This window comes from Gymnogyps californianus, unplaced genomic scaffold (genome assembly GCF_018139145.2).
Source record: "Gymnogyps californianus isolate 813 unplaced genomic scaffold, ASM1813914v2 HiC_scaffold_31, whole genome shotgun sequence".
Classification (NCBI taxonomy): domain Eukaryota; kingdom Metazoa; phylum Chordata; class Aves; order Accipitriformes; family Cathartidae; genus Gymnogyps; species Gymnogyps californianus.
Window position 1 is genome coordinate 27,309 of NW_026114191.1, and position 15,963 is coordinate 43,271.

The 15,963-nt window shown below is 50.1% G+C and overlaps 1 protein-coding gene across 1 annotated transcript; it reads right to left on the minus strand.

The window, feature by feature from the left end:
* Positions 1–1,134: 1,134 nt before the first annotated feature.
* Positions 1,135–1,512, minus strand: LOC127028312 (olfactory receptor 14I1-like; the record flags this gene model as incomplete). The annotated part of the gene is made up of 1 exon (XM_050914028.1): positions 1,135–1,512. A coding segment is annotated over exon 1 (378 nt), but the record flags the coding sequence as incomplete, so codon positions are not given.
* Between the last annotated feature and the right edge of the window lie 14,451 nt (positions 1,513–15,963).

Sequence of the window (15,963 nt, forward strand, 5' to 3'; positions counted from 1 at the left end):
GGTTTTAGCTGGGGTAGAGTTAAATTTCTTCTTAGTAGCTGGTATGGGGCTATGTTTTGGACTTGTGATGAGAACAATGTTGATAATACAGGGATGTTTGCTTTATTGCTGAGCAGTGCTTACACAGAGTCAAGGCTTTTTCTGCTTCTCACACTGCCCTGCCAGCGAGTAGTCTGAGGGTGCACAAGAAGTTGGGAGAGGACACAGTCGGCACAGCTGACCCCGACAGACCAAAGGGATATTCCAAACTATATGACAGCATGCTCAGCAATATAAAGGTGGGGGAAGAAGAAGGAAGAGGGGATGTTCAGAGTGACGGCGTTTGTCTTCCTGAGTCACCGTTACGTGTGATGGAGCCCTGCTTTCCTGGAGATGGCTGAACACCTGCCTGCTGATGGAAGTAGTAAATGAATTCCTTGATTTGTTTTGCTTCAGTGCGCAACTTTTGCTTTACCTATTAAAACAGACTTTATCTCAACCCATGAGTTTTCTCACTCCTACCCTCCCAATTCTCTCTCAAAAAAAAAGTCCTGACCTTTCCTGAGATACCCTGGGAGTATTTTAAGGTGTAGGGGTACCTTAATGATGCTGAAATAGTATGTGTTGAAATACTTTCCTCATGGAATCTTTGATCTCTTTGTTCCTCATGCTGTAGATGAAGGGATTCACTATCGAGGTACCACCGAGTACAGAACAGTCACCACCAGATCCAGGGATTGGGAGGATGTGGAAGGGGCTTCAGGTAGGCAAAAAAAGAGGTGCTGACAAAGAGGGAGAACACGGCCAGGTGAGGGAGGCACGTGGAAAAGGCTTTGTGCCGTCCCTGCTCAGAGGGGATCCTCAGCACGGCCCTGAAGATCTGCACATAGGACAGCACAATGAAAACAAAACATCCAAAGAAAAAACAGGCACTAACCACAAGAAGGCAAATTTCCTTGAGGTAGGCGTTTGAGCAGGCGAGCTTGAGGATGTGGGGGATTTCACAGAAGAACTGGTGCAGGACATTGCCTTGGCAGAGAGGTAGGGAAAATGTATTGGCCGTGTGCAGCACAGCATTGAGAAACCCACTGCCCCAGCAGCTGCTGCCATGTGGACACAAGCTCTGCTGCCCAGGAGGGTCCCGTAGTGCAGGGGTTTGCAGATGGCAACGTAGCGGTCATAGGCCATGATGGTGAGAAGACAATACTCTGCTGAAATGAAAAAGACAAACAGAAAGACTTGGGCAGCACATCCTACATAGGAAACAGACCTGGTGTCCCGCAGGGAATTGGCCATGGTTTTGGGGAGAGTGGTGGAGATGGAGCCCAGGTCGAGGAGGGAGAGGTTGAGGAGGAAGAAGTACATGGGAGTGTGGAGGCGGTGGTCGCAGGCTACAGCGGTGATGATGAGGCTGTTGCCCAGGAGGGCAGCCAGGTAGATGCCCAGCAAGAGCCAGAAGTGCAAGAGCTGCAGCTCCCATGTGTCTGCGAATGCCAGGAGGAGGAACTCAGTGATGGAGCTGCCGTTGGACATCTGATCCCTTTGTTCCTGAGGTACTGCCAAAGGAAGAAAGCACACTCACAAGTTAGGACTGCTCTGAGCAAAACTCTTCCCTTTCCCTGCCCCCTCCAGCACCCCACCCCACCTCCCCAACACCCATTGCCTATATCCCTTCTTTCAGGACCTTCATGCATCCCCCAGGCTGGAGCTCAGGTTTGTGCTGGCTGAGTCTGATGTAAGGAGTAGGGCTCTGCCCATAGTCTCCCGAGGACTTGTCCCTGCTCTACAGCACTGGGAATGGGGGAAAGTGGGTGACAGCTGCTGAAATTCACCATTTCCCTTAGGGCTTACACCAACCTAAGGACACGGCAGGACAGTTTGGAAGTGCGGAGAGACCAGCACTGAGAAGACCACGTCCAGCTGCTGTCCATGGCCAGTAGCTCCAAGGAAGCAGCAGCCCTGACATGCAGATTATATCGGTAACCCCCTTGTAATATAGAGGAGCTGCTCAGCATCTTCCGGCAGCACAAGCCCAGGGAAATTCCTGGATGTGCTAAAAGTGTAGGGACCTCAGCAGAGCCAGCTCAGTCCCCAGCCCCACACACTGCACTGTCCAGAGCCCACTCTCCACTGTCCAGCTTGGAAGGAACTGAGGCACTTTGCTCCCATGGACACAGCTGTGTTGCAGGACCTGCAGTGTCGGTGTGTGCGCTGCACCTGAAGCCTCCTTGTTGCCAGAGAGTCCGAGGGTCAGACCAAGGGAAGCATGGACAGGAGGGTGAGATGGAGAAATGCCTCAACACTCTTGCCAAGGGAGCACTCGGGAGTTTCTCCTCCTTGGGCTGAACCTGCAGAGAATTCGACTCAGCTTGAGAACCCATGGCCTTGATGGCAGAAAAGCTGCTGGGTGGGAGAGAAGACCAGGGGGTTGCTCAGCGGAAGGCATCTGCACTGCAAGGGACAGCAGGGAGGTGCCAGAATCCCCCTCCCAAGACCTTGATGGTAGCAGCTCTCTCTCACCCCCTGCCCATGTCTCTGCTGCCTGCAGCTGTCCCTGCCAGGAACCATTTCCCTGTCCCCACGCCTCCTCCTTCTCAGTGCTCACAGACCCCATCCCAGCCGCTGTGTGCTCAGCTCTGCCCTGCAGACCCCTCCTGGCAGCAGGGCACTGCCCAGGGGCAGCTCAGGGGTTGCAGGCTCTGATGGGAACATCAGACCAACCCTGAGGAGGCTGCCAAGGTGCTACTGGTGCTGTCCGTAAGCCGCAGGGTGTTGATTTCTGATACTCCCAGGTTGATTCATCTCTAAGAGGAACAGATTTGGAGTTTACGTGCCTGCTCCCAGAGAGGTGACTTTCTGTGTCCCATTGCCCACCCAGATAACCAAGAGTAGAAGACAGAAAGAACGGGACCCTGAGCTTTCAAGTAGGCATTGCCTTGATGTGCTTCTTGAAAAGTCCTCTTGGAAATGTCCTGAGGGTGATGTGGGGCTGTCAGCAGCCTTGACCCATGCAGCACTCTCATGAAAGCAGAAGGATCGTGCCCTGTCAGGGGCTGTTCCTTCTACCCATAGCTTCTCCCCACAGTGCTCTGGGGCGCTCCCTGCCCTGGCATAGCCTGGAGTGCAGGGACCCTGCTCGAAAGGACAGCCCTGCGCACCCCTGGCTGCACAGCCACCTTCACACTGCTGCAGCCGTTCCGGAAAGAAGGCAGCCATCATGCCCTGTCCCTCTGATGGTGTAGCAGGGAAGCCCTGCTCTGGAGCACATCCTCCTCCTCTACACCAGAGAGACATCCCACAGGCTGTTGGTTCTGCCAGCTTTAGGAGATCCTTCCACGAACTGCAGCTGCATTGCCCTGCATGCAGAGACTTACCGTGTCAAGGGCTGTGAAGATTTCTCCTCTGTTGAGCTCTCAGCATCCTCCCATTCCTCACTGTCTTTAAACATCTCTCTTTCTTGCACGACTCCCCTCGGTGCCTGCAGGCAGTGCCCTCAGCCCTGCTGCCCTTTGCAGAGGAGCTGCTCCTGGGCAGAGCTGTCTCTCGGCAGCGCTGCCCACTTGCCATGAGCTCCTTCCATTCCAGGAGCCCGGCCCAGCTCAGCAGCACAGGACCAGCTCAAGGTGGCATTTTAATGACCCCTCTGGTGGGTTTGGTGTCGACTCCATGAACCTCAGACAGTGAGAGGAAGTTGAAGAAACCTCTCCAGAAGTCAAAGTCAGATGCAAACTCCAAAGTTTCAAGGAGTGTTAATGGGTCCCACTGAGGACTGTTACTGACAAAGCCTCCCTGGGGTGTGGTTAGGGCAGAAAACTGGAGGCAGTGATGACAGGGAGGCAAAGGAAAGGAAAAGATGGCTCTCATGTTGACTGAACCTGGGTGTGTTCTATTAAGGTCAAAGGGCCAAGCCCTGACCCGCAGCCCTTGGGAGAGGAGATCCTGTCCCTCACACATTGCTCAGGTCTCTTCCTGGGGCAGTGGGATGTGGGGATGTGCAATGCCTAGAGCAGGACTGCAGTACGATCTCTTCCAGGCTCATGGGTTGCCATGAGGAGGCAATGAAGTCCTGGTGCTATAATGATAAGGTGTCTCCTCCCAGGCATCAACTGCACAGGGAAGAGCCATAGCCCAGCAGAGCAACAGGCTTCCAGCCTTGCCAGAGCCTTCAGCTTTCTCAACCACAGGTGTCCCACACCTGCACCACTTTCCCTGCAGGCTGGTGACATCCACCCTGCTCACCAACCCTGGTCTCACCTGAGCGTCTTCCTACCCTTACTGAGATCTCTCCATCCTCACAGAGTGCTCGTTGAGATACAAAGCATTGGCTAATCCAGACTCTCTCTGGGTCGTCTATTGTAACAGAGAACTGCACTTGGAGTGACATTTCTTTCTCCTCGTCTCCAATCTCAACCTCCCAAGCTCCTTTGGTGGCATTTTTTCTTTCCCATGATGTTTCCCAGTTTGGAGAAAAGCTCCACCATCTCTGAAGCCACCCTGCAAGCAGTCTCAGGCTACTCCTATACTGCCCTGAGCCTCCTCTCTGCTGCTGAGCAAAAGGGCCAAAGAAGCCCAGGTTTCTCGGCCCCTCCACACAGGGTATCGGCTTAAGGCCCCAAACCCCGCCTTGCCACATCTCCTCTGGGCACTCTCCAGCTCCTCCCAACTCCATCAGAATAGGCAGCCGATAACTGGGGCAAACCCGTGTGTGTGGGTCCCTACCAGTGCTGCGTCAAGGGGCAGAATGACTCCCCTGGTCTGGGTGAACATGCTTATCCTTATGCAGCCCCGTATGCAACTGCCCTTGTTCCTGCTGAGCATAAACCACTGGCTCGTATGGCGTCCCTCGTAGTTCCCAGGTCCTTCTCCTCAGAGTCACTGCAGAGGTTTCTGTGGGCCACACCGCTGAGTTCCTCAAGGTCCCCCTGGACTGAAGCTCCATTTGGCCAGCTGTTCATGTCTGTGTGCAGGTGGCTCCCCATGCTGCTGGTGCAGGCTCACAGATAACAGCCTGAGGAGCTGCAGGTCTCTCCAGAGCCAGGTAGGAATTGCCATGAACAAAATCTCCAAAACACCAAAGGAGGGGACAAAGCAAGCAAAAGCAGGGTCAGCGGAGAAAGGGTAAATGAGGGTTGGGCTGTTTGTGTGCAAGGCTGTGTTAGTGGAAAACGCATACCTATAGAGACACACAGACAAATTAGATCCCTCCAGGAGCTGGTCTGAGACCCTCTGTCTATGTGGGAGCTGGCCCCATGATCCCTCACCCCCCAGTTCCCCCATGCACAGACAAACACACACATGCAAATGGCTCTCTCCAGCACAGCAGCACAGAAGCCTTGAGGCTGGAAGGCAGCCAGCTTCCACTTTCTCTGGGCTTCCTCTTCCTGCTTGTTTTTTGTCAGGAGCTCCTTTCTCATCCATGCCAGCCTCCTGCCACCTTTGCTTGACTTCCTGCATGTGGGGGTGGAGCATTCTGGAGCTTGAAGAGGAGATCCTTGACCATCAAAGAGCACTCTGCACCCCTCTGGTCTGCAGGGCCGTCTCCCATGGGATTCTGCCAAGCAGGTCGCCCAGCAGGCCAAAGCCTGCTCTCCTCAAGTCCTGCTCTTGGCCTTGTTCCCTCTTCTCAGGATCCTACACTCTGCTTTCTCATCCCTGGCTGTTCCATCTCTGAGCAGTTCTTCCTTGTTTGTAAGTAGGAAGTCCCGCAGGGCAGCTCACCTCACTGGCTCTTCTTGTTGCCACTCTGCTGCCGTGAGGGAGTGGTCTTGGGGGCAGCGAGAGAACTTGCTAAAACTCCAGTGTGAACTGGAGTCAAAAGGACGGTGACCTATGGATGAGTTCACACTGGAGATACATCAGCTGTACCTCAGGGACGGTTGCCTTTTGGTAAGCCCACGCCAGAACATGTACACCCCTGTAGGGACTGGGACGAGTCACCCCCACCAGAGCAGGTACACCTCTGAAGGACTGTGGCCTCTGGACAGACCCACACTGGAGTAGGAACAGCCACAAAGTTCCTTCTCTTGCCCAGGCGGAACAGTCCCAGTTCTCTCAAGCTATCCTCATATGAGAGGTGCCCTTTGTGGCCCTTTGCTGGACTCTCTCCAGTTGCTCCATGTCTCTCTTGTCACTGGGGAGCCCAGATGGGGACACAGGCATTCGTCATAGCCAGCACGGGTTCACGAGGGGAAAGTCTTGCTTAACCAACTGAATTTCCTTTCATGACAAGGTCACCCATCTAGTTGACCAAGGGTCAACTTGTGTTGATGGTGGGTTTGGATTTTAGCAAAGCTTTTGATCCTGTCTCTCCCACTATCCTTCTGGAGAAACTGTCCAGCACACAGCTAGACAAGTCCATCATACGTTGGGTGAGCAATTGGCTGAGAGGTCAGGCTCAAAGGGTTATAGTAAATGGGGTTACATCGGGCTGGCAGCCAGTCACCAGCGGAGTTCCCCAGGGCTCCATTTTAGGGCCAGTGCTCTTTAATGTTTTTAGAAATGATCTGGACACAGGAATCAAATGTACATGAAGTCAGTTTGCTGATGATACTAAAGCAGGAGGAGCTGTGGAGTCCCTTGAGGGTAGAGAGGCCTTGCAGAGAGATATCATAGACTGGAGAGCTGGGCAATCACCAACCGTATGAAATTGAACAAGAGCAAATGTTGGATTCTCCACCTAGGATGGGGTAGTCCTGGTTATACATACCAAGTGGGGGACGAGAGGCTGGAGAGCAGCCCCGTGGAAAGGGATTTGGGGTTTTGGGCTGATGGCAAGTGGAACAGGAGTCCGCAGTGTGCCCTGGCAGCCAAAAGGGCCAGCTGTATCCTGGGTGCACCAAGCACAGCATAGCGAGCTGGTCGAGGGAGGTGATTGTCCCACTCTGCTTTGGACTGGTGTGGCCCCACCTCGAGTAATGTGTGCAGTTTGGGGCGCCTCAATATAAGGAGGACATCAAACTCTTAGAGTGTGCCCAGAGAAGGGTGACCAAGACAGGGAAAGGCATCGAGGGCAAGACTTCTGAGGAGCGGCTGAGGTCACTTGGTTTGTTCAGCTTGGAGAAGAGAAGGCTGAGGGGTGACCTCATCACAGTCTCCACCTTTCTCAAGGGGGGCAGCGGAGGGGGAGGTGCTGGTCTCCTCTGTCTGCTGACCAGCAATAGAACACAAGGGAATGGAATGAAGCTGCATCAGAGGAAGTTCAGAGTGGACATTAGAAAAAGGTTCTTCACTGAGAGGGTGGTCAGGCACTGGAACAGGCTCCCGGGGAAGTGGTCACAGCACCAAGCCTGTCAGAGTTCAAGGAGCATCTGGATGATGCTCTTAGTCATATGGTTTAGTTTTAGGTAGTCCTGCAAGGGGCAGGGAATTGGACTCAATGACCCTTATGAGTCCCTTCCAACTTGAGATATTCTATGATTCTATGAATTACATCTTAAATTACATCTGCATCTGCACTGGCATCTGCAAAGACACCTTCCTCTGAAATGGCGTCTGTATCAGCAACGCTATCTCTGCCTGCCAGGGTATCTGCAATGCTATCTGCACCTCCAATTTTTCTACATCCACAACGACATATGCAGGGTATCTGGAGTGGCATCTCCACCCGTAATTGCATCTGAACTTGTATGTGTGTAATGTCTGCGACTGCCATGGCATCTACAATGGCATCTTCATCTGCAATGGACTCTGCAGTGGTATCTCTCATGGTATCAGCGTTGGTGTCTCTGCCTATATTGGTATTGGTGTCTGTAATGGGATCCCGATGGGCACCTGCATGTCTAATTGTACCTGTATCTGCATCTGTACTGGTATCTGGATGTGTATCTTCAATTGCATTTGTATAGTGCTATGTTTTGGATTTGTCATGACAACAGCATTGATAACACACCTATGTTTTAGTTACTGCTGAACAGTGCTGACTGTCACAACATTCGCAACTGGCCCATGGCGACCGAGGAGAGAGGCTAAGAGGCAAAGTAAAGAATTACAGGGCAAATATTTATTCATGCACATGCGGTGTCCCAGCAAAGTTGGAGCACCCGGAATGTGGTTTTACACAGGGTTCTTATACCCTTCAAACATTCAGGTACAACACGATTTGACTAATCACTAACACCACACTACTGATCACTAATCATAGTAAAACTTTGCAAAAGAACAATATTTCTGCAGCATTCTTGCTGCTTGTCTATTGATCCAGCTGTCCCTGGAGTCAGTCTTGCTCGAGTGACTGATCTGTGATGCCAGACAACACTGGGAGGGTTTCTCAAAGGGGTGTAAGAGGGGCTGGGATGCTGGCGTTACCTTGGTTGTCCCAGGGTATCCTTTATCCTTCAGGGACAGCTCTAAGCTTCCACAAAGCAAAGTCCTTCTTTCCAGGGCTGGGCTGGCCTTTAGTTTCTTTTACTTAATCATGGACAATACCAAAGTCTCTAGTAAAATTCCACTACCTCATTACATTACAGTGTATAATGCGAACTAATATACATTAACAAAGTGAATATCCTTTATACTATAAAGACTGATTGTTATAATATGTAGGGACCTGTCACATTATATTATCCATTATTTTAGTACTAAGTTGAGTGCATAAGTTGATACAACACTGCAAAGACACATATATAATCACAAGCAAAAATAAGAGAGCGAATACAACATCCAAAGTCCTTTTAGTTCACAATCTTATACCCAAGTGTGGGAGCCAAGAGGTTAACCACCCAAATAGATAGAGGGGAGATGCCTTTCCTAATTCATGTATTACTTTGAAATGTGTCTTTACCTTGTTTATATCAGTTTCATTTTTCTGGTCTGGATTTACATAAACCCAGCAGCTGTCATTCATTGCACATACTCCATCCTCTGCTGCTAATAGGTAGCCTAAGGCTAATCGAGTCCCTCTTACCTTTTCTGATCGCCATGTGAATTCTTCCTGTAGGGCTGTCATACTATCTGCCGTTTCTTTAATGCCTTTTTCTAATTCTGTTGACACATTTCAACCATGCTTTCTCATTCAGCAACCCTAACCATGGGATAAAAGCTCTTACACACAGGTGGAGCTCAGTGCCACATTCTGTCAGAGGGCTGTGATGCTTTTTCTCCCATATACCAGTAGTTATGAGCTCCAGAGGCAGAAGAGATACTGGTTCTAACCGTGCGGAGGTATTAATGCACTGAGAGTACACTACCCAGCCCAGGTCGGGGGTCAATACTTGAATGCCCTTTCCGTATCAGAGAGTGTAAATAGAGGAGAATCCTCAAAGAAATCATAATCATGGTAACTATGTCCTGCAAAAGGGTTGGTGGTACTGGCTCTGGTTGTTTAGGTAAACCAGTAAGGGCTTGGACCCAGATTAGATGACCCAAACAATCAGGCTCGCATAGGAAACCAACATTTTACAGTTATCTTTCCTTTGATTATGGCTTCCTACAGAATACCGTGTTAATTTCTCTGCAAACATCCACATTGTTTGGGAGTTTGCAGAGCTCGATAAACTCCAGCCCAGAACAAAATGATATCATTATAATAGGTTTCGTGTAAGGGTTTTTGAAAGTTTATTCTTAGTATGAAAAAAAACCACCAGCATATTGCAACAAAGAGAATTCTCTCTTGATTACACTGTAGTTTTCAGTAAGGATATAGTTCAGTCCCTGTGCAATTCATAAGTAACACAGTACTTTCAACTTTCCTCTTGTCGAATTTTTTAGACAAGGTTAGCGAGGTCACAGCCAATCCACCAGCTCTGTGTAGGTTCCTGGCTATGGGTAGTTTTGTCTTTCCAGGGATGGATGTTCCTTTGGTCAGGAGTATCCTGGTTCCAATTCTAGACCGGTCACAGCTTTCAGGAGGGAGTGATGGACCCAAGTCAGTTTTTCTTCCACCTTTACTGCTCAGAAAGGTGAGCAATGCCAGCAATGTCCCTCCCACCAAGGGGAAAGTGTTCCTTTTTTTCATGTGTTTTACCCAAACATAATTCCTTCGATTGAAGCAAAGTTCCTTCTAGAGTACTGGCTGTAGTAGCTGTGCCCAGGCCTGATTGTGATAGTGTTTCACAGGGAGACAGCTTTGGTTTTTTGTTGAGGTCTTGCTAAATATGCATTAAGGCTAAAGGTAGTGCGTGCAAGAGGCAGTTACCTATTTGGCTGCGGTGTAAATTCCTGGCATGAACCAATTCTTCAGCGCTGTCTGGGCTAGTGCAACTGTCCCCAAATGCCCTGGATGGTGATTTTTGCTATGGAATCCGGTGTTGCTCAGGTAAAATAGGAAGGTTTTCCATCCCTCTCTCTGGAGTCCTCTTCCCTGGGAGTCCTTGGTTGCTTCATACCTTCTCCAAGAGTCAATTTCTTCAGCAGGAACAGTCAAACAGATCTTTTCAGGAGCAGATAACACCAGGTCAGACCGCGGGACTGCTTGTAAGCCTGGTGTTTTGTATGGCTGTCGTGCTGTGGCTTTAGCTGCAACATCCGGCTAGATCTTTTCCTATTTCTTCTTTTTGTCTTTCACCAGTATTGGCTGGCTGATGAATGACAGCTAGTTTGTGTGGCAACTGTCCTGTTTTTAAAGTTCAGTACTTACTCTCACGAGAAGTTATAAACCCGCGCCCCTTCCAGAACTGCCCAGTGGCGTGGCACACTCCAAAGGCATATCGAGAATCAGTGTATTTACAGTCTTGTCTTTGGACAGCTGGCAAGTCTTTGTTAATGCAATGCTGCTTGTTCACTCAGCTTTGGACTGAGTGGCGAAGGCTCCACGACTTTATTTTCAGGAGTTACTGAATAACCTGTAACCTGGTCACTGCTTCAGATAATATGGGGACCCGTCTACACAGAGGTCAAGATCCATCTGGAAAGGGCACTTCTGTAAATATTTTTGAGTCTTTTGGGCTTCACAGGTTGTTACCACACAATCGTGATGTGGAGTTTCTTCCCCAGGTGGAGGGAGTAGAGTAAGAGGGTTCAGTGTATGACATCACTTCATTCTTCTGTGTTCCGCCATTAAGAGAATCAGCTCACGATGTATTCGCTGTGGTGACAGTGCTGTGTGACAGCAGCATTTCAAGTCCATGTGGTACTTGTAGCACTAGAGGATCCAAGCAGCACGTTTTCACTCTGTTCAACTAGGAGTGCTGCAGCTGTCCTGGGGCACAAGCAGGGTCCTTGAGCTGCCAGACTGTAGTGTTTGGCTGGGATAGTTACCTTCATGTACAAACAAGGTAAATGGCTTCCTGTAGTCAGCTGCAGTCACTAATGCGTGCCTCAAAAGCTCAGATGCCTTTACCTTGTCTGTTGTTCAGTGGATGGGTTCTCCAGCACCATGAGCAGCAGTCTGTATCAGTGGATTTGCCATTTCCCCAGAAGCAGCTCTGCAGCGGCAGAATGCTACAGCTCCTGAGAAGGCTCGCATTTGTTTTTAGTAGCTGCTTGGGGAAGGTTTTGAATGCTTGACTACGGTGCTCAGTAAACAACACTCCCCTTGTTGGAGAATGTATCCCAGGTGTTTTACACTTCTCTTACAAAAGTTGTATCTTATGTGGAGAAGCCCGATGGCCCTTCTCAGCAAAGGCCAACAGTAAGGTGTGGGTGTCAGCTCTATAAGATGCCTTGGCTACCAATAAATCATTAACAGATTGCATCAAAAAGGGATCCATTTCTTTAAAGACAGCATCCTGCAAATCTTCTAACAAAACTTTAGAAAACTAGTGGAGGATGCAGGAAAGCCCTGAAGGAGCCTTGTCCATGTTAGTTGGATCTTTCCCCAGGGAAATGCAAAAAGGTATTGAGACTCCGGATGAATAGGTATACTGATTTCAGGTTGAAACAGTTGCCCGTGTACCTATTAGACAGGAGGAATTATGTTCATTGGTCAAAAGGTTTGAGACCAGATTCTCATGCGAAGAAGGGGAAAATATTTCCTATTCAGAGGCTCCTGTAGTGCTGCACCGTAGGTCCCTGGTAGCTGTCAGTCCTGGGTGAAATCGAGCTGCCCCTGGTGCAGAGAGCAGGGCAAGACTGCAGCAGAGGATTGAGAGGTGCTGTTGGGAGGCCCTTTGGTCACACTGGGCACTCCTGTTTCCCATGGCCTTACTGTCCACAGTAATTACAACAGTGTCTACCTCGAGGTCCATTGCTCCTCCAATTTCCTCCTCTGACCTTACCTCAGAAAACCTCCGTGTCATCCCCTTAGTCCAGGATTGCTGTTTAATGCCGCTGCCAACTAGCTTTCTGTCCTGTTCTTTCTTTTTTTTTTTTTGCTTCAGCTGTCTTTCATCTCTTCCATTCACACAAACGTAGCAACGCTGACTATTTCATCCAATCCTTTGCCCTGCCATCCTGCACATGTTTAGAAAAATATTTCATCTCTGGGGCTGACTGATCTACAAAGAAAGATACCATAAAAGATCGATTTTCCACCTTCTCAATGTTGACCCCTCCAAACAGTCTGTTTGCTTAACCAATTGGGCGTAACATTCAGAGAGGTGTTTGGTGTTTCCTTGCTGACATTCTTGGACCTTAACCCAATCTACACTCTTTCTAATGACTCTAACAATCCCCTTCTCTCTCTTTGCAGCATACCTGTGTTTGCTGGTAAGTTGGGGTCCCGTCCTGGGTCATTGCCCCATGGGCTTCTGCCCTGTGCTTCCCTGGCCCATCTGCAGGTGTTTCCCAGATTTTCAGTTTTTCATCTGCAGAAAACAGTCTCAAACAGTTGCTGCACATCGGCCCACAGAGTCATACAACACAGAAGATGCTGTGCGTGGTTTGTAGCAGCTTCTCTGGATCATCCGCAGTCTGGGCATTTGTTGTTTCCCCAAAACCAAATCAGTGCAAATGGCAGGCGGCCTGTTCCCACAGAAAGCTGGCCAGGTTCCCGTCCTGGCCCTAGAATTTCTTCTCAGAGAGGTGCTAGCAAAGCAGAAGCAGTAGCACTAGCTGGAGCAGAAACCAGAGGAAAAGCAGAAAAAAGTAGGATGGGCAGGTGGAGCTGAATGGGGAACATCCCTGGTTTTCCCATTCGGCTGAAGGTTTTATTCAATTTCCGACCCAGAGGGGAAACTTCTCTCTGATATTTGTAAATTCCAGAATGGAAAGAGCTCTTCTTTTTCCCATTCATTCAGAGATCTTTACTTTTTCTCTGCTCTGGAGGGAATGTTTTGGTTGTTTGGGTTTTTTTAATATCTGATATCCAGTAAATTATCCCAGATACCCCAAGAGTCCATCTGTGATGGGAACCAATCCAATTCCTTGCTGGGATAAATAGCTCAGCCTAATGTCATCAACAGAACCAGCCGTGGCCACATTTGGGACGCATCATCAAAGGCAGTCACTTCTGGCCAAATTTCCTGACACAGGGCTCGGGCTTTTTGATGACCCGCCATCATCAATGGATTTCCAGGCTGCAGCAATTCACCTACCGGTGACCTCGTCACCATATTTGTCTGCCTCCATTATACAAAAACATACCTCCTTACTGCCAAGCAAGATCCATGCTTCACTGTCCTGTGCCAAGTGTCTTGAGGGAACTCATCACAAGCCCACAGTGGAGACCATCAGGGTCTGGTGGTAGTGAGAGGTTGGATCAGGTGAGTCGGGTGTCCCACCTGGGTCACCAAACTGTTAGGGAAATTCACAACTGGCCCGTGCCGACGAGGACTGAGGCTCGACACAAAGTGCAGAATTACAAGCGTAAATATTTAGTCAATTGGCCTGTGTTCCAGACCAATTGGGGCACCCTGAATGTGGTTAATACAGAGGGTTCGTACACTCTTCAAGGCTTCAGGTACAACAGAATTTGACTATCACTAATTAACACTCACACTACCCATTGCTAATCATAGTAAAACTTCACAAAGCGACTACTTCTGCAGCACCATCATCATCAGCAGTCTTGTTGCTTGTCTATTGATCCAGAACATCCCTGGAGTCGGTCTTGCTATACATGTCTCAGCCAACATTGGGAGGGTTTGAAAGATGTGTTCGAGGGCTGGGCTGCTGGCATTATCTTGGTTTTCCAGGGGTATCTTTTTATCTTCATGGAAAGCTCAAAGATACTGAGAAGCCAAGGCTTTGTTTGAAGGGCTGGGCTGTCTTCTGGTCCTTGTGATGATCTGGTGTCCTTTAGTTTGCTTCCTCAAGCATGACTAACCAGTGTAGAATGTGAACAACATATATATGAAGAAAGTTATACACTTTCATAATAGAAAGAGTGGTTTGCATACTAGTTAGGGAGGGAAATGTTCATAACACTATATAGACACAGATACAGTATGGTTCCTCCCAGGAACTGCTCTTAGAACCTCTGTCTATGCAGGAGCTGGCTCTGGGATCCCCTCATCCGCCAGTTCATCCCTGCACAGACAAGCAACACACACACACATCTGAGATGGCTCTCTGCAGCACAGAATCACGCCTTGAGGCTGGAAGGCAGCCAGCTTCCCCTTCTCTGGGCTTCCACATCCACACCACAGTGTTGACCATGAGCGTTCAGCTCTCAGCTGACTCGTCGTCCTCTCCCAGGCAGAGCTCCACATGTTCCTGCTGCTCTCTGCCATAAAAGGCAAATTCCCTTCGGGGTCCACACCTTGTAGGACAGGCTATCGTGGAGATCATATAAGAAAGCTGGAAAAGCCCCAAAGAGATGAGCTTTTCTCCCTTGGTTATGGCTGTTGTCTCTCCACTGATGCCTATAAGGAAGCACCTTATCCTTACAACACGAGGGTCTCATTGCCTTCCCTTCCCTTCCCCACCCGAGAGCCTGGGAGGTGTTGGACCGTAGTCTTGCCCTTGACATTGCGCACCCCCATCACTGCCCAGACAGAAGACCTGAGCAATGTGTGAGGGACAGGATCTCCCTTCCAGGGTTTGGGCTCACGCCTTGGCCCTTTGGCTTAATGGAACACATCCAGGTTTCCTCAGAATCTCTTCCACCTTTACGTTGCCTTTGTCTACCTGTCAGCTGTCCTCCAGTTCTGTGTTCTAACCACACCCAGGGAAGCTTTGTCAGTAATGGTCCCCAGTGGGACCCATTAACGCTCCTTGAAACTTTGGAGTTTGCATCTGACTTTGACTTCTGGAGAGGTTTCTTCAACTTCCTCTCACTGTCTGAGTTCATGGAGTCGACACCAACCCACCAAGGGGTCATTAAAATGCCTTGGTCTGGTCCTGTGCTGCTGAGCTGTGCTGGGCTCCTGGGATGGAGGGAGCTCATGGCAAGTGGGCAGCGCTGCTGAGAGACAGCTCTGCCCAGGAGCAGCTCCTCTGCAAAGCGCAGCAGGGCTGAGGGCACTGCCTGCAGGCACCGAGGGGAGACGTGCAAGAAAGAGAGAGGTTAAAGGCAGTCTGGAATGGGAGGATGCTGAGAGCTCAACAGAGGAGAAATCTTCACAGCCCTTGACACGGTAAGTGATCTGCGTGCAGGGCAATGCAGCTGCGGTTCGTGGAGGGATCTCCTAAAGCTGGCACAGCCCATAGCCTGTGGGATCTCCTCTGGTGTAGAGGAGGAGGATGTGTCCAGAGCAGGGCTTCCCTGCTGCACCATCAGAGGGACAGGGCATGATGGCTGCATCTTTCCGGAATGGCTGCAGCTGGGTGTGCAGGCAGGGGTACCAGGGCTGTCCTTACAGCAGGGTCCCTGCACCTCAGGGGCTGTGTGCTGGGCCAGGCACTCTGCCGCCTTCCGCAGGGTCAGCACTCAGCCTGCCCGGGGAGCTCCCCATGGGCGTGGGGAGAAGCTGTGGGTGGAAGGAGCGACCCCTGTCAGGGCAGGGTCCTTCTGCTGTTGAAGGGTGAGCGGTCGGGGCTGCTCACGCTACATCACCCACAACATTGGCAGAGGCAGCATTTTAAGAGGAAGGTCAAGGCAGGGCTACCTTGAAGATGAACCAGGGTCTGTGATCTCAGCTTCTTCTAAGGGAAAGGGGAAAGGAGATGTCAGGTTTGGATAAGTCACTGAGACTCCTGAACGAGGAGGGATCAGCACATCTGCCAGAA